This window comes from Acipenser ruthenus, chromosome 5 (assembly GCF_902713425.1).
Source record: "Acipenser ruthenus chromosome 5, fAciRut3.2 maternal haplotype, whole genome shotgun sequence".
In the NCBI taxonomy this organism is placed as follows: Eukaryota; Metazoa; Chordata; class Actinopteri; order Acipenseriformes; family Acipenseridae; genus Acipenser; species Acipenser ruthenus.
This window is the reverse complement of record NC_081193.1, coordinates 47,249,344-47,270,774: the sequence shown is the minus strand read 5'-3', so window position 1 is coordinate 47,270,774 and position 21,431 is coordinate 47,249,344. Positions and strand designations below refer to the sequence as shown.

The following is a 21,431-nucleotide window of genomic DNA, read 5'->3' as shown; positions in this document are numbered from 1 at the left end:
GACTCCTTACTTTGTCAAATTCGTGTGCTGGGATATGACAGTGGCAGTCGACAAAACCTTACATTCCTTAAATAAACGCACTGCACCAACTCTGAAAACAAATATTTGTGAGAGATAATCACTACATTTGTTTTGAGTGATTTCAAAAAGCTGGTTGGGTACATACAAGTATGCGGAAAAAATGAAAAAATTGAACAGATTTAATTATATACAGTACATGATTACAGTTAAATAACCCAACTTTTAAAAAAGTATTCACAGCAACAGTTTAAGAGATTTACAAATATTTCCTCTCGACTGTCTCTACATGGGAACTATTCTTAAAGCAAAACACGTTGTCCCCGAAGCGATTTCATAGTGTTTCTTTGTTTCCGCTTCCGGACCGAGGTTAAAAAATTTGAGAAAATGGCGCTAATTCAAGGAGACGGGGATCCCAGTCTAATAGAAATAAACTGTGATTTGGGACCGAACTTGATCGACGGGGCTATTAATACAAGGCTTCCCGACGATGATGGGGTACCAGAGGAGCGGGATCACAAGCTCCAGTGTTATTCGAAGCGCTCGGTTACAGAGCTCCTTGAAAAATACCGGGAGCTGCTGAAGAACGGGCTAGACCGAAAAGCTCAGTTATCCAGTGGCGATTTACTCCAGAACCTACAGCTGGTGAGTGTATTTAAAAAAAAAAAAAAAAAAAAACACAACACCACGACAAAAGAACACAACATTATTATTATTTATTTCTTAGCTGACGCCCTTATCCAGGGCGACTTACAATTGTTACAAGATACCACATTATTTATACATACAATTACCCATTTATACAGTTGGGTTTTTACTGGAGCAATCTTAGATAAAGTACCTTGCTCAAGGATACAACAGCAGTGTCCCCACCAGGGATTGAACCCACGACCCTCCGGTCAAGAGTCCAGAGCCCTAACCACTAGTACTCCACACTGCTGCCCTATCCAGATATGAATTGAGTACTGAGTGTCGTTTGTCATAAAGTACTTGCTTTAAAAAAAAAAAAAAAAGCCAACTTGTTGCATGTTGTAATGTTTTTACATTAGTTCCAATTGGCACTGAAAATAATAGACATCATTTGCTTCTTTAAACACACACACACACACACACACACACACACACACACACACATATATATATATATATATATATATATATATATATATATATATATATTAGCTCAAAGAGCCAGCTGCCCAACGTTTCGGTATGTTGTACATATCTTTTTCAAGGGAGCATGTGTTTGAATCAAATATATTAGTGCTTGCTTGATGCCCTTGGAAACACATCTCACGTCACAACAACACTGTCGCGTGGATGTGGCTGGATACACTGTATAATTTAGTGCGTTTACACTTAAAACTCTAGAGCTAGTTTAGCGTTGATTAGATTAAAATATTTTTATTAGCAATGTGCTAACCGGTTCTTGCTTTGCAACCGACGAATGGGATACAAATATTAAGGATCTGGTTCCAGTGAGTACTATTATATGTTTAATAAAACTGATTATTAAAAAAAAACATAAAACCATTAAAACAGTTTTTTTAATGTTTAATAAATTCGTTTTGTTGTCCTTGTTTTGGAACTGATCGCTGTGGTGAGTTTAGTTTTGGCTTATTGGTCTGTTATTGTTGTGGGCTTTCTAATGGTTTTTGTGGTGACGTAGAACTGTAGAACTAGTGGTTGTTTATGGTAATTTGGTCTGTATTTTTGTATTATTTTTATCTTAGTTAATGTCTCGCTTTGTATTTGTACTGCACTACTGAGATGTACCTGTGCTGGCCCTGTGGAAATTTTTTTTTTTTTTTTTTACATTATATTATATTCACATAACAAAACCAAACCAATAATAATAATAAAAACACAGCTTACATACTGTATGTTACATAATCTATCAAATGCACAGATTCCAATACATTGTTATAATTCGATTGTTAAGGGATTGGTGCCACAAGCTGGAAATACTTATTTTTTTTTTTTTTGACAAATTACATAGATATCAAGGATATATGTAAAGAAAGACCTTGCATGCTCCAAAGTGGAAAACCAGCATCAGAAGGAATCGGTGAACACTGTCAGCAGATTTCTCTTGTAGAGGGTTGACTTCTACCCACCTTGTCAGGTACTCTGTGGAGACAATGACATACCTGTCGCCTTTTTCAGTTTCCTTTAAGGGTCCGATAAGATTCCCCCCCAGTTATATCCACATTTGATGTAGTTTAGTAGATACACTAAAGATGGAGTTGACTCTACAGTGCAGTTCTTTGATCCACACATGTGTAAAGCACATCTTAAGTGAATCACGCATGCGCAATGAAAAATGTGGGCTAGTTTGTTTACACACGCTAATGCAGGGTAAAATTACTCTGGCAGTAATTAATGCAGACTTGAATTATTCAAAGGTGGATTAGTTAATCCAGTTAGTCAGTCGCACTCTGATGCATTAAGTCAAGTGTGAGCAAAACTGGTTGAGTATTGCTTTCATGCACAGTGCCAGTGTGAATATGGAAATACTGGCCAGCATATCAAAGTTTGTTTTATGCAAGTATTTTTAAACATTTGACTGCTCACCCAGACACGAACTGCTGAAAAGAATTCTGTTTTTATAGACAATCAGCTGGTTTCACAGATCCCGATTAGCAGTAATCTTGGACTACCTTACCTAAAGTAACATTGGGCAGTCCAAGACCAGTACTAATCAGGGTCTGTGTAACCAGCTGTAAGTTATACACAAAGTTTAATGATATATTTGATTGAAAGAAGCATAGAGGATCTAGGAACTTTAATTTCTAACAAAAAATGTAATCTGTACAAAAACATCCTTAGAATGAAAGGATCTGCTGAAAGGGGTCAGGCCTACAGGTATGGTATTTAAAAGTAAATAATACATCATTTGCTGAATCATTTTCTTGTTTATTTTTACAGCACCTTGATGCTGCTGTTCAAGAGAATATTACCATCAATGGAGACACTTGGGAGGCAGCTTCAGAAGAAGAGCAGCCCCAAAATGGTAGGAGTTTTCCTTTTTTGTTTGCTTCTCTCTGAATAAGCATGGTGTCAATTATGAGAAGGCAGATGGATCTCTGTGACTTTAGAAGGGGAGTGGTAGTAACTGTCTCATCCCTCATTGTGCTGACTGCATTGACCAGGGTGTCCACCAAGACAGCCTCCCAGTTGATACTGGAATAGCAATGTAAGCAGGGCCTGCAACTTAATGTGCCATGCAACAAATGTGCTACATTGGACCAAATCACAAATTACATTTTTTTTTCTTTTTTTTTTTTTAAATTTTAGTATTCGCCAATTTTGTTTTTTTTTGTTGTTTTCTCCCCAATTTAATAGTGTCCAATTATTTTTGATTTAGCTCAGCTCACCGTTACCACCCCCACGCTGACTCGGGAGTGGCAAAAACGTCAGCTGACTGCTTTTTTACACACTGCGGACTCACCATGCAGCCACCCAGAGCTACAGCGTCGGTGGACAACGCAGCTCTGGGCAGTTTATAGGCAAGCCCGCAGGTGCCCGGCCAGACTACAGGGGTCGCTAGTGTGCGGTGACCTGAGAACACCCTGGCCAACCTAACCCTCCCTGCCCCCGGGCGGCACTCAGCCAATTGTGCGCCACCCCTGGGAGCTCCCGTCGGCAAAGGAATAGCCTGGACTCGAACCGACGACATCCAGACTATAGGGTGCATCCTGCACTCTACGTGAGTGCTTTTACTGGATGCGCCACTCGGGAGTCCCCTTACATTACATTACTTTACTTTTGTAAGAAGAAGATAATGTCCACATTTTTTAGGGCTTGTGACAGGCTGGCTAAGCGGTGACGTCAGACAGAAGCAGGGACGGGAAAAATACTGACACCAGGGACTGCAGTTAAAGTAAGAAAAACGCGGCTGACCGCCGTTTTTATTAACAAATAACAAAAAGAAATAAAATATTTTAACAAAAAGCAACTTGCTCACAGAGTGAAAACAAATATGCAAACAAAACAAGTCTTGAACACAAAAGTAAATAATAATACAGGTCAGGCTGGCCTGTAGCCTTCACTGTTCCTGTATCTGTTTTTAATTTTAGTTTTCACTCTCTCGTTCCTCTCGCTCTCTCCGCTCCTAAAACACCCACCACGAGCTGGAGAGCTGCAGGCTTTTTATACCGTGTGCGAGGGGTTTAACTGCCTAGTAATTAGTCTATTACCCCTCAGCCACAATCTGCACGAGTTTATTAATTACTGCTGTGGATGGGACTACCCATCCACGCTACAAAATAACAAACCCCGCGGCGCTTCGCCGTCACAAATACACTTCTAAATAAACACACGGCGCCTCGCCGTCATAAATATAATAAATAAACCATAATAGTAATAAAAATACTAATACTAATAATGATACAAAATAATTTCTGTTAACAGAAATCGTTTGACAATGTGTGAATACTATAAATCACACATTAAATGTCACTCACATGCAAAATTCGATATTTTGATTTGTATAATGCATATTACTTATACAAAAGTTGTTTGTATTAAAATCCACAACCAAATCTTTATACGTAGCAACTCTATATGGTGCCGCTGTCATGTATGAAGCAGGGTATATTATGCCAAAGCACTGGGGGGTACCTATAGCGGTTGTAGTGTTTCAGTAAAATATGTACTCACGGTTCTCCCCAGGAATTCTGTACAGCCGGGCGGCAGAACATTATAGCCGGGAGCACTTTTAACGGAAAAATAAACTTGCCTTGCCTTAAATCTATAATACGACAAATAATTTAAATAATGTGTTGTCTTTCGCTGACTATATATATATATATATATATATATATATATATATATATATATATATATATAATATATATATATATATATATATATATATATATATATATTTATGTTATACATTTTCTTTTTCATTACTGTGTTTTATTATGGTAAATTACTGTGCTTATTTAGGCACTCTACGATTTGACTGGGGAAAGATAATGTAGGGTTTTCACTTCCTTTTTAGCTTAATTATTGAGCTTATTGCTTCATTTAAATTGTTTTCTTTATGTTACGTTTTCAGGGCATTTTGTTAATGCACGTCTTTTTGTTTTTCGCTATTCTACATTTTTTGAACGCAACTGTTCATTTTAACCATACACGACAGTACTCACAGACGTTTGGTCACCATCATAACTGATGCATGAAACCGCAGTGTAATAATCCAGCACCCTGCACTTAAGCATTTGTATGTCAACTGACAACAGCTGATATCCCATCACGCCTTTCTTCTTAAAGGCGTACCGCCTCTATAAATGAACCCCCAATATCTCTCGAAAGCACATGGGTACATATTGTTACGATATCACAACAAAAGGAATACGCCTTTTTTTTTTTTTTTGGTGCATATGTATAGCTATTATGTACTATCTATCACCTTGCATACACTAGTACAACAAAAAATGGACTGAATGATAATACCCCCAAATAATCTTAATATTTTTTTAATAAAGTAGCCGGCGCAAATATAGTATTAGGCGGTGGATTGCACCAATTGCCGGCTTATTTTGACCCCCTGCATTCGTTGTCACTATTTTTGCTTTGAAAATAATTGGTTATTTTTTAGCAGTTGTCATTTAACGTTTTAGCCTTTCAAAGTGCTTAACACAGAAAACCCGCCCCTTCAACTCTGATTAGTTAAATGTTGTGTCCAGACATAACACAGCTGTCATGTAGTTCCAAGATTTTTTTTTTTCACCCAGCAACACGCAACTGATCAAGTCTGCTAGAAGCATAATCAATCCTCATTGTTAAAGGCACAGTAGCATCTGCAAGGTTTTTTCAGTCGGGCGGTGACAGACACTTTGCCGGCCGGCCGGCCCAACTGAAAAGGCCTGGGGAGAACCCTGAGTACTGAATACCTAGTGTACACGACAGTGTAAGAGAAGTGTTATTGTAGAATATGTTTGAAACATACAAAATATACGCCAATTTAATTTCGAAAAAACGTCTGTCCCTCCCACCTTCAGCTCGTGTTAACCAGAAGTAAATTTCTTCATTCGCCATCTCGACAGCAAAGCGCTGTATAGCGTAAGCTATGTTGAAAGAAATGTCTCGAAACTTCTCTGCTGTTTGGGATTATTTTTGTTAAATGCCCAAACGACCAAAAAAAAAAGGTTGAATGCAAACTGTGCAAGTGACTGTTGTGTCACCAGTAAATCATGCAAATTGGTACCATCGAAGGTCCAAACCTTCCTTCAGTAATGTATTCCGAACTTTCGAAGGTCAAAATACCCTTTGTTGCAGCAGTCTTAAAAGACCAACATATTGAGTTTGCCTTGTGTAGGATAACCACCAATGACATGTTGAGTGCAGTACAAGGCTGAGAAATCAATTTGGCCACAAGATGGAGGTATTTATTTATTTATTTTCTACATTGAGTCCTGTTTTCATTTTGAATATACTATCATTGTACGATTGATCGAATTAGAAAACGTTATTCAATCACAATCTAGAACTGCCCACAAGTATACTGACATATTGTTTGGCAACAACATCTATGGGATGTGCAATATTGATTGTAATTGGAAATATTTGTCATGTGACCGCCTGGAATAAATGTATTATTTGGGTTGCTTTGAATTCCATACAAGTTGGTGCAATATCTTCCCGATTAGCATGTCTGTTAATGTGTTTTTTGTCTCTCTTATGCAATTTCAGATGCTGACAACAAGTCTCTTGATGACCTGCTGGACGAACACATTTTGGAGACTGTTCTCAGACGCAAACACTATCCAAAAAAGATCCTTCCCTATATAGTCAGGAGGTTGAAAGTGGAACGAGAAATGATGGTGTGTATTCTTCTCTATATAATCCAGTGATTCAGAGTTTTTTGCCAAATCAATCTGTAAGTCTTTAAATCAGACTTACAGACAGTTTACTATCACAAACATACCACATCTGCTCAATTCTACTCAGTAGGCCAAAGTGAATGACAAACAGTTATATACGGTCAATTCTCGTTAAAACAAACTGGGATTAGACAAATTTCCAGATATTACGAATTTTCTACATATCCCGTACAAATATAGCAGTCACTTATTGTAAATTACTTATAATATAAATTCACTTTACTGTAATCTCCTGTTAGTGCAAATTATTTTGGAGCCCTCTCAGTGAAGAACATTTAGAGTAAAACTAATGGCTCTAGTTCGAACAGCTGAGTGTAAAGGACATTGGGAAATATATTCACTTGCATCCAGAGTAGTGCCTCTGTTCTGTATTTTAGTGCTGTTTTGGGACTACAGATCCTATGATGCACTTCGAGCTGCCATAGTGCTCACACATCATATCCTTGCTGATGAAAGTAGAAGTGTTGAAAGCAGTGGTTAATGCACCACCATACAGAAAAAAAAGATGTTCATGCAGATTTCAACATTATCACAAACACAATATACAATATTTCAGGCCTCTGAAGAGCAAACTGTTGATGCAAGACGTCAGCATTTCCATTTTGCTCAATACCTGATGTTGAGGATACCTTTAGTGTTTTAAAAAATGCCCTTGATCAGAATGGGACATTGACTCACTGTGTGACCTTGAGCAAGTCACTTAACCTCCTTGTGCTTCTTCTTTCGGGTGAGATGTTGCAAGTGACTCTGCAGCTGATGCATAGTTCACACACCCTAGTCTCTGTAAGTCGCCTTGGATAAAGGCGTCTGCTAAATAAACAAATAACGGAACATACAGATTGCAAGTGCAGTTCATTTGCAATGTACACTTTTTAAAAGTTCACTTCCAATTGTATTTTCAATAACGCACAATACTTTTAAGTGTATAATACTTTTCATTGTTCTGTAATTTAAATTTGATTTCAGTGTTACTGTAACTTCAATAAAAACTGACAGGATGCATTTGGCCTAACTCCTGATAATAACAATTACTGAAAATACAGTTTTTTTTGCTGGTCCCTTAAAATTTGTATTAACCAGATATATAAACACACACAGTTGCAGACAAAAGTATTGGCACCCTACACTTCAAATAAGATAATTCAAGAAAACTTGTTGAATACAACCATTTAGTGAACATTTGCCACTAATTAATATGACAAAGACCAAAATACACAATTTCTGGTAGTTTAACAATCTTTATAAAAAAGAGCAAAAGCACTTAATCAATTTCAAATATTTGTTCATGACAAAAGTATTGGCACCCCTGCTTTAGTATTTTGTGTGTCCTCCTTTTGCTTTTATTAATTATGCAGGTATGCCAACTGCTACGATTTGGCCGCAGCACCTACTATTTTGGAGGTTCTGCTACGGCAAGGGGTATAATATTACGATTTTTATTAAATAAATAAATAAATAATGGATAGTCCCTGAACGTTTATGAAATATTATTTCAATACCATGTATCTGTTTTCCTGTTAAATTTTTTAAATAATTAATGGTTCTTAAATAATACTGTATTTCACTAACAGTTTATTGTGGCAGTTTAACTGGCATACTAAAAGCTCTGAGCCGAGTTGCTTTGTAACCAGTTTAGGGGTCCTTCAGAAACTGCTGCTCAAATGTCGCCTTGCTATCATCATCAATCGCATATTTACTTGGTTGCTTGTCAGTAGGGCTGTGATTAAGTCAAGGTGGATACGTATTCTGTGATTTTAGTAGAGAACATTGAACTTTATCAACACAACTTGACAAGTTCCGTGCTAACTATGAAATTGTCAGTGAAATGAAATGCAACGTTTACCAGTTCTGGAAAAACATGGAAACGAGATTCCCACTCTTGCTGTAATCATTTTTTGCATACAGAAATGTAGTTCGGTATGACCGGCACTCCAGAAAGGCATCAAATGTACAACATGTTGTATCATAATAATATATAAACAAACAAACCAAAACGTAAAATAACTGCAAACTGTACCACAGTAGAAGCATCAGATGCACACAGAGTCTTCAACTTAAAACGTTATTTTTTAAAGGTATGTAAAACCTACAGTTTTTGTTTGCTGTCCTGTAGAAACCCCACCAGATGTCATGTAAAACGAACATTTTTGTTTATAGTTGTATACACTGAAGCTTACCGATTTACAGGATTAAACCATAGTAAATAAATATTTAGATTAATATTCCCCTTTTCCTACTATATACAGACCAGTTTTATGTTTATGTAGGTACTGTATATTGTATTTAAAAAAATAAATAATAATAACAACACAGTTGAATTTTCATCCCTGTGACTTTCACACAACATTTCCCCCTTGCTCCGTGATTTTTAGTACAAATGTCCATGAAAAAATCCCAGCCTTCCTTATCAGTTATTAAAATAGGAATCACAAATCAAACAAAAAATGTTACTCTCCTCAATCAAAAAGATCGAGGTTGGTTTGTCAGAAATATCGAGAGGAATTGACCACTGAATGGTCATTCATTAAAAGAAGTGGAGTGTCTCAATCTCACGTCTGCTGTGAATACTGCTCGACAGACTTCTCTGTGAAACATGGTGGGCGTCATATCACTTGCATAGGTACGAAGAAACACCAGCAATAAGTAAAAGCTGACACTCCCCATCACTGTGTTTGTGTAAATGGGTTTTGAGGTTTAACTCGCTTTAGATAAATAATTAATTAATTATTGGATACTGCACAGCATTTTGTGCTTTGATAGTTGCAGAGTAGTAAAAATGTAAATAAAAAAGCTGTTAAATTTCTTGGAAGTGTTGTTATTTCAGTCCAGGTTTGATAGCACTTACTCTATTTTTTACGGTCTTTGTTTTCTTCAAAAATTCCAGAGTTGACTTAGCCGTATGCTTTGGGTCGTTGTGTTGGAAGATAAACTGTCTGCCAGTCAGCCTACGAGGAGATGGTATCATTGAACTTTGTAGAATACAAGGTGTTACATGGCTGCATTTATTCGAGCTTCAATCACATCAATCAGTATGTTTACATGACAAAGTGTTAGTTTTCGGAAAACTGAAACAGAAAACTGATTTTCTTAAAACATCACTTTTCTGTGTTTACATGGTTAACAATAGAATGTCTAATTAGAATTCAGCTGTATACATGGATTGAAGTTTTCGGAAAACGCGGGATATTTTCGCATGCAAAGTACTGTAGTAGCCTAAGTACAATTTGAACAGACCGGACATTTTTTCTGCGATAGAACGGAGACCAATCCAATAACAATACCTCTATTCAGATTCCCCACAATGTGCAGTCAGCCTTTCCAACAGCTCATCCTGTTCTATTACCAGTTTCTTTTGCAGACATTATTTTAAATGATCACGTAATTTTAAAGCTGGAAAACATGTGCTGCTTCAGTATGGGCTATTAAAAAAATACACAGACAAATATTACTTTATCCCTAACTTATTATTATTATTATTATTTATTTCTTAGTAGACGCCCTTATCCAGGGTGACTTACAGTCGTAAACAAAAATACATTTCAAGAATCACAGTACAATTATTAATACAATTAAGAGGAAGATAAAATACAATGACTTCGGTTCTAGCAAGTATATGACAAAAAAAGATTCAACGGAGCAAATGGATCCATGCAGACTGACTACATATGATTATTATTTTCTCTGTTTTCTAAAACCACGTGCAGGAATGAAGGTCAGAGTTTGCACATGTGCAGTACGCTATCAGAATAAGTTTTCCGAAAAGTGCGTTTACATGATATACATTTGACCCAAGGAATATTCCGATACATTTTCCAAAAACTGTGTTTACATGACTTTTGATATCGGAATTAGTTTTCGGAAAACTTAGTTTTCCGAAAAATATCGGAGTTCTTATGCTCAATTAAACGCACTGAATGTCTCCAGTTCCTGAACTGCTAAAACACCTCTATATCGACTTCGTCTCGGGCCCCATTACCCAAACGGCCCATAATGCCTGGTAATGCCCTCTGTGATTTACAGCAAAACTAGGGGTGGGATTGTATTGCCCATGTTTCCTCACTTACAGCCTTTACTAACTAAACATCTCGGTATCCCTGAAAATATTTTAATGAGCAAGACATCTCACAAGTAGAATCATGTTACCCCAAAATGTTTTTTTTCTAGGAAAGCAGTACAACTGGGGATGGGGAGTTTGTTGCCGGATAACTTCACTCTGACTACTTATTCACTAAATATCTTGGTGTTCCAGAATAGATCATTGTCTCTTCTTTAACAGTGTGTTAAAGATTTTAATTGGCAAACCGTATCACAAGTTCAGTGGTTCCCTAAATATGATTAATTTAATAACGAATTCTAGGTGATGCTGAACTTCTGGCCATTGCTGTATAATATAGATCTATCATGATGTGATTATCTGCAAGCTGCGTTGACTCTTACAAGATTTCTGATCAGTGCAATTCTTACAAACCTTTGTGGTTGTACTGGTATGCTCTTGACTGTTACAGTAATATTACAATGAGATAATGCAGTTTAATAATGCACATCTGAAAAAAATGCAGTAGGAAACTATTTTTTGAGGATTAAATAATGATGGACTTATTCATAAGATTTGTCATATTCTGATAAAATAAACTTGGTGCCATCTGATGATTTGGCAACAAATTACTTTCCACCCAGTGCAATTTTACAAATGTAACAAAATCCCCATAATAAGAAAGAATGGTTTTGTAATATGTTTTATTTTGTTGGGGGGGGTTTTCTTACAAGATTTTGTTTATGTTTTCAGGGATTGTACCAGCAAGTAGTTGCACCACAAAAAATAACAAGCGATCAAGAACAAGGTAAGAATGAGATAGTGTATTTCAAACAAGTTGCTACATGGAAATCCTGACAGGTTGTCCATTGGTTCTGGATACCAGCATCATGTGATGTGATAATCCCAACACATGCAATTTCAAATTATGAAATCTTGATGGGCCCCCTGTTCCAATGATAGCCCTTCCCTCCCTGTGCAAGCTAGTTCATTCAGCTCTCAGCAAGATTGGTTAGTAAAACACTCTCAGGGGCAGGTTGAGTGAGCACAAACCAGGAAAAGACAGCATAGGTGCTGAGGGTCCAATTCATAAGCTTCTTTTGAAAAGCAGAGAGATAAAAATGTACCCTGTGGATTGATGGAGAATTAATATGAACTGTATGTCTTTACTATTTATTACTGTATGATAGTGATTGTTTGAATATTTAAGTAAACTTAATAATTATTAACTGTGTTCAAAAAGAAAGTTTCTGAACATGCACCTGAGAACAGCAATGTTGGACAGTGGAAATGCAGTTTGACATTCCTAATGTTCACAGTGCTTGTTGGGTTACTGTGCAGTGTATTTACCAAGTACATCCACCAACAACTGAGCCATGTGTTATTTACGATTGTGCTGACGAATCATATGTAACTTGTAGCTGATTAAAAATGTATAATAATAAATACGCTTGTAAGATTTGAGATCTGCACCTTTGAGGAAGTTGTTATGTACAGTGCCTTGCGAAAGTATTCGGCCCCCTTGAACTTTGCGACCTTTTGCCACATTTCAGGCTTCAAACATAAAGATATGAAACTGTAATTTTTTGTGAAGAATCAACAACAAGTGGGACACAATCATGAAGTGGAACGAAATTTATTGGATATTTCAAACTTTTTTAACAAATAAAAAACAGAAAAATTGGGCGTGCAAAATTATTCAGCCCCCTTAAGTTAATACTTTGTAGCGCCACCTTTTGCTGCGATTACAGCTGTAAGTCGCTTGGGGTATGTCTCTATCAGTTTTGCACATCGAGAGACTGAAATTTTTCCCCATTCCTCCTTGCAAAACAGCTCGAGCTCAGTGAGGTTGGATGGAGAGCATTTGTGAACAGCAGTTTTCAGTTCTTTCCACAGATTCTCGATTGGATTCAGGTCTGGACTTTGACTTGGCCATTCTAACACCTGGATATGTTTATTTGTGAACCATTCCATTGTAGATTTTGCTTTATGTTTTGGATCATTGTCTTGTTGGAAGACAAATCTCCGTCCCAGTCTAAGGTCTTTTGCAGACTCCATCAGGTTTTCTTCCAGAATGGTCCTGTATTTGGCTCCATCCATCTTCCCATCAATTTTAACCATCTTCCCTGTCCCTGCTGAAGAAAAGCAGGCCCAAACCATGATGCTGCCACCACCATGTTTGACAGTGGGGATGGTGTGTTCAGGGTGATGAGCTGTGTTGCTTTTACGCCAAACATAACATTTTGCATTGTTGCCAAAAAGTTCGATTTTGGTTTCATCTGACCAGAGCACCTTCTTCCACATGTTTGGTGTGTCTCCCAGGTGGCTTGTGGCAAACTGTAAACGACACTTTTTATGGATATCTTTAAGAAATGGCTTTCTTCTTGCCACTCTTCCATAAAGGCCAGATTTGTGCAGTATACGACTGATTGTTGTCCTATGGACAGAGTCTCCCACCTCAGCTGTAGATCTCTGCAGTTCATCCAGAGTGATCATGGGCCTCTTGGCTGCATCTCTGATCAGTCTTCTCCTTGTATGAGCTGAAAGTTTAGAGGGACGGCCAGGTCTTGGTAGATTTGCAGTGGTCTGATACTCCTTCCATTTCAATATTATCGCTTGCACAGTGCTCCTTGGGATGTTTAAAGCTTGGGAAATCTTTTTGTATCCAAATCCGGCTTTAAACTTCTCCACAACAGTATCTCGGACCTGCCTGGTGTGTTCCTTGTTCTTCATGATGCTCTCTGCGCTTTAAACGGACCTCTGAGACTATCACAGTGCAGGTGCATTTATACGGAGACTTGATTACACACAGGTGGATTCTATTTATCATCATTAGTCATTTAGGTCAACATTGGATCATTCAGAGATCCTCACTGAACTTCTGGAGAGAGTTTGCTGCACTGAAAGTAAAGGGGCTGAATAATTTTGCACGCCCAATTTTTCAGTTTTTTATTTGTTAAAAAAGTTTGAAATATCCAATAAATTTCGTTCCACTTCATGATTGTGTCCCACTTGTTGTTGATTCTTCACAAAAAATTACAGTTTCATATCTTTATGTTTGAAGCCTGAAATGTGGCAAAAGGTCGCAAAGTTCAAGGGGGCCGAATACTTTCGCAAGGCACTGTAAATAATGACAGCATACTTAAGAAGTCAAGTATAAATGTCCATCTTCCTCTTAGCATTGCATCAGTTTTCATGAAAGCCACACCAATGTGTACCAGACCGGAACCCAATATTTTGATATTGACTTGCTGCCATACCACCAACAACCAACATATACCTCATCTACTATCATTAGCATCCTCATATCATGCATTTGTGTCTTCCATATGTCCCCATATAAAGACTAGGGAGAATTTTTTTTTTCTTTGTATATATAATCTGTCCCCATATGAGGTTGCCATGCATGAAAGGGTTAAAGGGAGACCTGCCGCATTGAATTTAAGGGACAGCTTGCTTTCCCATTCAGATTTTTGGTATGTTGGGAAGAACATAAGTGTACTCGCCAAACATTAATTCACCCCAGGCCTGGATAAATCAAAATTAAGACGGTTAAGATGTTTTCGGAAAACGATTTGAACAGACCGGACATTTTCTCTGCGATAGAACGGAGACCAATCCAATAACAAGTGCTTTATCGAAGTGTCAGGTCTTAAATTCAAAGATTAGCCTACCATCCTATACCTTTTTTCAGATTCCCCACAATGTGCAATCAGTCTTTCCAACAGCTCATCCTGTTCTATATTACCAGTTTCTTTTGCAGACATTATTTTAAATTCACGTAATTTTAAAGCTGGAAAACATGTGCTGCTTCAGTATGGGCGATTAAAAAAAAAAACATACAGACAAATATTACTTTATCCCTAACTTTTATTATTATTATTATTATTATTATTATTATTATTATTATTATTATTATTAATTTCTTACCCAGGATGACTTACAGTCGTAAACAAAAATACATTTCAAGAATCACAGTACAAGTATTAATACAATTAAGAGCAAGATAAAATACAATGACTTCGGTTCTAGCAAGTACAAGTATATGACAAAATACGATTCAACGGAGCAAATGGATCCATGCAGACTGACTACATATGATTATTATTTTCTCTGTTTTCTAAAACTACGTGCAGGAATGAAGGTCAAAGTTTGCACATGTGCAGTACGCTATTAGAATAAGTTTTCCGAAAAGTGCGTTTACATGATATACATTTGGTTCGTTTTCGGAATTGAATCGGAGATTTCTAGGTGCTGTTTTCCGAAAACTGACCTAAGGAATATTCCGATACGTTTTCCGAAAACTGTGTTTACATGACTTTTGATAATTGGAATTAGTTTTTGGAAAACTTAGTTTTCCGAAAAATATCGCAATTCTTATGTTCATATAAACGCACTGTATTATAGCTATGGTGCTGCCATATACTTTGATTTAGTTCAGACCCCAGTGAGTGATCCAAGAATATTTATAGTATTTACTGTAGCAGTATTCAGGTTGAGAACACAGACCCTCAATTGGGAAGAACCTGGACCCCAAACAGTTAAATGAAAATCAAACCGGGAAATACCAGTATATTTTAAAGGCCTTGGATACTATACATTAAATGATTTGATGATACAGCACAATAGTGTGTACCAGTGGCTGGAATACTTCTAATTTTGGTTACTGAAGTCAATCATTATCATCATCAGGTTGAGTTTTTCTTGTTTGTTGGATTAAATTAAGTTCATCAAGAGACCGGGCAAGTTGTGTTTTTTTGAGCAAGGTAGATTGGATTTTAGATTAGTTATTCAAGGTTTAGTTATGCATTAGTTATTTCTAATAACCCTTCGGGAGGGGAGGAGACACTACAGTTGCCCTTTGCTATACAGGACATGTCTGGAGACAGATGGGTTGTCTGAAATAACGAAGTGTCTGGTTTATTATTTATTTATTTATTTATTTATATATAAGTATTTTTCTTTTATCGCACCAGCACATTTGTAGAGCTCAATTTATTTTTAATGTATACATCTGGCTGAAATGAATGTGTCCTATGTAAAAAATATATATATATATAAATCTGTACGGTAGGCATATACAGTCGTAAAACCAAATGAATACCTAGCACCATTTCTTCAATTAAACTTAAGACTTTAAATTCAGAATTGTAATTATTGTAGTCCACGTCTTGTCTTTCGAACCACTGGAGATTTCAGTTAGTTTAAACTCTTAGAGTATTTGTTTATATGCCCTCTTTTAATCATTTACTTAAGTTTACTAGGCTACTCATATCTCCTCTTCTGTTTATTTTTGTCCTGTCTTTGCTGTCAATATAACAATTCCCCCCCCCCCCCCTCAATTGTGTCTCTTGCGTCATACTATATTGGTTATTACTGGGGGACATACGTTGTGTCCGGCATATCCTAATGTATGGAATAATTGGCTATTATTGAGGGACTGCTGTATACCATTATGAAATGTGTAATATTAAAATAGATTTGTGAACTGCAGCCCCCTTCCCCTAAAGTACATGTGCTTTATTGTACAGTTCAGAAATCAGTAGTGCACATCATAGTTTTATTTTTATGTTTATTTTTAAACACATTTGCAGGAGTAAGCGTTAATATGCATACATTTTAATCTTTCAACACAGGAGTTGCATCTTTCTGTGCGTTTCTTTCTTAGGGTATCTTATTTCTATCTTTTTGAATGGCATTTATACAGAAGTGGCCCAGCTCAAAATGTCTTTTATGATTGATTTATTTATTATTGTAATGTAGTCCAACAAAGGGTATCAAATGTGTACTTTTAGCTTTGCAGTGATGTGGAGAAACCTAAATATTTGCTCCTGCTTACCAAATATAGTGGTGTTCCTTTCAGATTCATTAGAGAACAAAGGCGTTCCCTAAATGACTATCGTATTTAAACCTCAGACATTATTGATGTCTTTCAACATTCAATCAGAAGATCTGAAAAAAACAAAACCTCTGTACTAAAATGAGTTAATTGTTTTTGACCCGAAGTGTCTTTTGAGACAGAATTTGTGTATTTTGCCTATCTGTCAAATTTCACAGACTAGTATTGGTTTTCATGGAAGTCCATCAAATGCCAACATTTTAGTGGCTAAAATGTTATAACTGATTTTAAGTTCAATTCATCAGTTACAGGCTGATACCATTGTATACTTCTCTAGGATACAGCCATGGCTAAAATTAGCTAAGCTTGTAATATGCCAATCCATTTTTTATTAGGAATAAACAACCAAGAATCCTGGCTAAATTGCTGGGTACGTCAGACTTGGGAAAAGAAATACTGTGATGATTCCAGCGCAAAATTCCACAATATGGACTAAAGTGAACGTTGTGTAGTGATTTCACTTTCCATCACTCACGTTTCAATGACAAACCCAGCTTCCAATCTCCAACATATTGATGGGTGCTTCTGGGTAAATAAAAGTACCTATCAATCACCACTATTATTGAAGCATAGTAAACAGGACATTCTTTTTATGCTTATTCTGGCAGGAGTGTGTGTTCATATAATTATCTTTAAAATTTGTCCAAAATTCCAAGGATAAAAATCCAAATTTGCAACAATACATAGTACTGGAATACAAATAAAGTAGCATATAGTATAGGAAGTGTTGGAGCAAAACCTAAGAACATTTCAAAAGCTAATCAGCTAATTTGTATGACAACCTTTGTATTCTAGAAATTCTTCTGTCCTGGGAAGTTTACTTACCATAGTACTGTAATTAACATATTCTTTCATTTCTCTTTTTCATTTCCTCAGTTCTTACTTTTTGAAACTGTAAGACTGGGCTGGGACATTAAGTTCCCACACAAAAGTGTTTCGTAACTGATCATCCCAGTTTAATTTAGTTTGTAACCATGATTGAGTACATTAAACTTCACAAGTGCAGCTATATTCTCTCCTACATGTGAACCGAACCAGGAAACTACCGTGGTACAATACAACACAGTGGCGAAGATGCCTTCTCTATCATCACTAGGGTAGATTCATTTTATAAAACCCTTCTCTTAGTATCACTTATTGTCTGGCAAAGTCAAACAGGTTTCTGATTGGGTCTGGCATTTGCTGTTTAACGAAGCATGCTGTTGGCATAAATATACCAGATACCCAAATTAATGTAAACAGAAATGATATCTTATTTACAGTACCTTTTAGAAATTCAAATTGAAAAGTAGAGCAGTTAAAACACTGAAACACTGGGTTAGACTTTTAAAATATAATTTTGTAATAAATAATGCTCCTTTGTTCAGACTGATAACTGCAATAATGGCTTAAAAGGTGGACAATCTGCAACTGCAAGCAATCCCATGCATATTATACCAGTACCCTTTTTTTTTTTTTTTTCTTTAGATGCCAAAATGAAAAATGTGTTGGCTTCTGCACCTGGAATGGCCAAACAGGCCAGCACAGTCATGAAGGTAGGAGAGTCCAGTTCATGTATTACATTTCCCATTCTTAATGTATAGTATTGCTTTAAATCTGTCCTGTTTTACAAGACAATGGCCTAACTTTGAAATAGACTTAGTATATATCAATCTAAAAGTACATTTTCATTAACTTTAGCAATGCTGTACCAGCTTCATTATATTATTTTTAAAGCATCGATGCACACTGTTTAGTGTTTAAAACCTACTCCTTCCTTTTTATTGTAATAAGAGGTTTAACTCTAAACTCTACACAGTGTAGGACTTTGAAGGTTATTGATAATGATCCTAGGAAATGGAACCAATAGGTAAATGGTTGATTGCAGAGAACAGACACTTTAAATTATAAATTGGGTATAGCGACATATTTTTGTAAAGTTGAAACAACTTTTTTTGCAGTCAAAACAATCGCACTAACTTGATTCTCTTTCTTTATAAAGTCGCTGCAAGCTTTGCTTCAGAAAGCGGAAGGGTTGTCCCAGGTTATGGGAATGGAGCCTGATATCAGGCTCTCCAAGGCACACCAAGCCGTTTTCAAACATGAAGAAACAGAGGAGAAAAGTAACACAAACTGTCTTGCCAGTCCACTGGAGGTAACTCCCACAGAGAATGTCACAAAGAAGTCTCCAAAGATTAGATGCCCATTGAAAAGAAAATCTGTGGAGACTGAAATGCAGGCACTGTACCCCCTGAGATCAAAGAGACAAATCAGTCTTAACGGAAGATAAAAATTAGTTTTCTATGTTAAACTATATAGATTAAACCTTTGCAGAGATTCAAGAAGAAAAGGCAAGAATGGAAAGGAAAATGTACACTGCTATTTGTATGAAGGTGTCCTATATCCATTAACAACATTAACTGTAGTGTTCATTGCTTTACACAACTCCCAAGCATTGCTTTGCAATTTTAACTTTTGTATTTTTTACCACTCTCTTGTACATAAATATATAAAGCTATATGTAAATTATGTAGAGTTTTTTTTTTTTTTGGGGGGGGGGGGGTCTGTTAAAGAAATAAGTGTTTTATAACAGTAATTGGTATATGGTCTTACACAAGTGTATAGAAACCATTAAAGATGTTTGTTTGTTTGTTTGTTTGTTTGTTTGTTTTTAAATATTATTTAGACCTGCAATCATTTTTGTAATAACTGTCAGTGTGTTCTGTTTTGCAGCAACTATCAGCATTTTTTTTTTTTTTTTGTGAAAGTAATATATTCTTAAACTCACACCTAAAATTCTGAAATGTATAGACTTTGCTGAAAGAAATGTCAATATTTTTTTTGGGGGGGGGGGTCTACCCACAGTAGAATTCAATTGTTTTCAGTTTTCCCCAAACAACATTGTAAATACAAAGTATGTAAGGACTCGCTACATTTCTGCTTCATAGATTCCTGTAATATTTTTGTTTTTGTTTTTTTCCTTTTGTATATTTTAGATAAGCTAAAAATCATTGTACGTTTTGTAAATAGCCTTGTGCGGAAATAAAAAAAACACAAAACAGTCTCATATGACTAATTATTGGGTCTCCTCAATAATAATAATAATAATAATAATAATAATAATAATACAAAATAAAAAAGTACCCAGAGATCACTGATCTAAAAAGAGGTGGATCTTTGTATTGTCGCTGTTAATATGATTAAAATAAAATTTGTGTACGAGATATGGAATCAGTTGGACTCTGGTAAAGATCATTTATCCTGTCACAACACTAAAGTACTCTGTTTCACTACCTGGGTCTCGTTTTCCACAGTGGGCAAATTGCCCATCTAACACATTTACTATGGAAGGAGTGATTTGCCCCTGTGTTACCGGTAATAGGACCCCAACTCATCCCACATCGTTTCTTTTGTCAAAATGAAAACAAAAAATACAAACGGCAGAACAATAGGTGTACTTGGTTTAGTCCTCTTTATGCACCCAACGACAATATGTAAGCTTGATCCATTTATTTGACCAAGTTAGTACCATCATTGGGATCAGCAAGTAATTGGATTAATTTGATATTGTTTGCAGCGTACTAAATAAGAAGCAACATACTTGCAAATCTGTTTGGTTTGATTTACATTACATTTTTTCTCATACATTTCCTAAGTCTTTATCATATCACTCCAGGATATAATTTAGGTATGTTTGTTTTTTTAAGAGTGATTTAAACTTTTAATACAACATGCAACCCTTGCAAAAAAAGTTTATAACATGTTTTTCCAGTGCTACTATTATGCTTTTACTGTGCTTTCACTATGTAATATTAAACTGTTACATTGTCTTATTTAGTTTTGTTTCTTGTATTTTAACTTGGTAGTTTTGCTGTGTTGGGAATTTGATTTAAAGTATCTGAATATTGTTCTAGCTTGCTGGTCTTTATAATACATTCTTTTTAACCCATAAATTACACTATGTAACACAATTTTTGTTTCTGGGTAGTAAAACGAAAATGAACAAAAACATCATAGACTTGTTTCCATTTGTATCGCACCCTAATATCTGATATTGCCATAGAATTCACCAAAATTGGATATGTTATTTGGAATGTAAAACGGGCAGGGGGGGATCAAGTACTCGTGTGTGTGTGTGTGTGTGTGTGTCTATATATATATATAATATATATAGTACTGTGCAAAAGTTTTAGGCAGGTGTGAAAATGCTGTAAAGTAAGAATGCTTTCAAAAATAGACATGTTAATAGATTATATTTATCAATTAACTAAATGCAAAGTGAGCGAACAGAAGAAAAATCTAAATCAAATCCATATTTGGTGTGACCACCCTTTGCCTTCAAAACAGCATCAATTCTTCTAGGTACACTTGCACAAAGTCAGGGATTTTGTAGGCATATAGTCAGGTGTATGATTAAACAATTATACCAAACAGGTGCTAATGATCATCAATTCAGTATGTAGGTTGAAACACAATCATTAACTGAAACAGAAACAGCTGTGTAGGAGGAATAAAACTGGGTGTGGAACAGCCAAACTCAGCTAACAAGGTGAGGTTGCTGAAGACAGTTTACTGTCAAAAGTCATACACCATGGCAAGACTGAGCACA

The 21,431-nt window shown here is 36.2% G+C and overlaps 1 protein-coding gene across 1 annotated transcript; it reads left to right on the top strand.

Moving 5' to 3' along the window:
• The first annotated feature begins 326 nt into the window (after nt 1–326).
• On the top strand, nt 327–20,831 carry LOC117402564 (kinetochore-associated protein NSL1 homolog). The gene is made up of 6 exons (XM_034003846.3): nt 327–663; nt 2,947–3,031; nt 6,721–6,851; nt 11,698–11,752; nt 18,311–18,378; nt 18,825–20,831. Exons 1-6 carry the CDS (start codon nt 406–408, stop codon nt 19,110–19,112), a joined length of 885 nt encoding a protein of 294 aa, XP_033859737.3. The 5' UTR covers nt 327–405; the 3' UTR covers nt 19,113–20,831.
• The last annotated feature ends 600 nt before the right edge of the window (nt 20,832–21,431 follow it).

Coding starts and splice junctions, on each gene's coding strand:
- LOC117402564 (XM_034003846.3), top strand. CDS start 406: ATGGCGCTAATTCAAGGAGACGGGGATCCCAGTCTAATAGAAATAAAC. Junction 3,032..6,720: donor AGAAGAGCAGCCCCAAAATG/GTAGGAGTTTTC, acceptor ATGCAATTTCAG/ATGCTGACAACAAGTCTCTT. Junction 18,379..18,824: donor AGGCCAGCACAGTCATGAAG/GTAGGAGAGTCC, acceptor TTCTTTATAAAG/TCGCTGCAAGCTTTGCTTCA.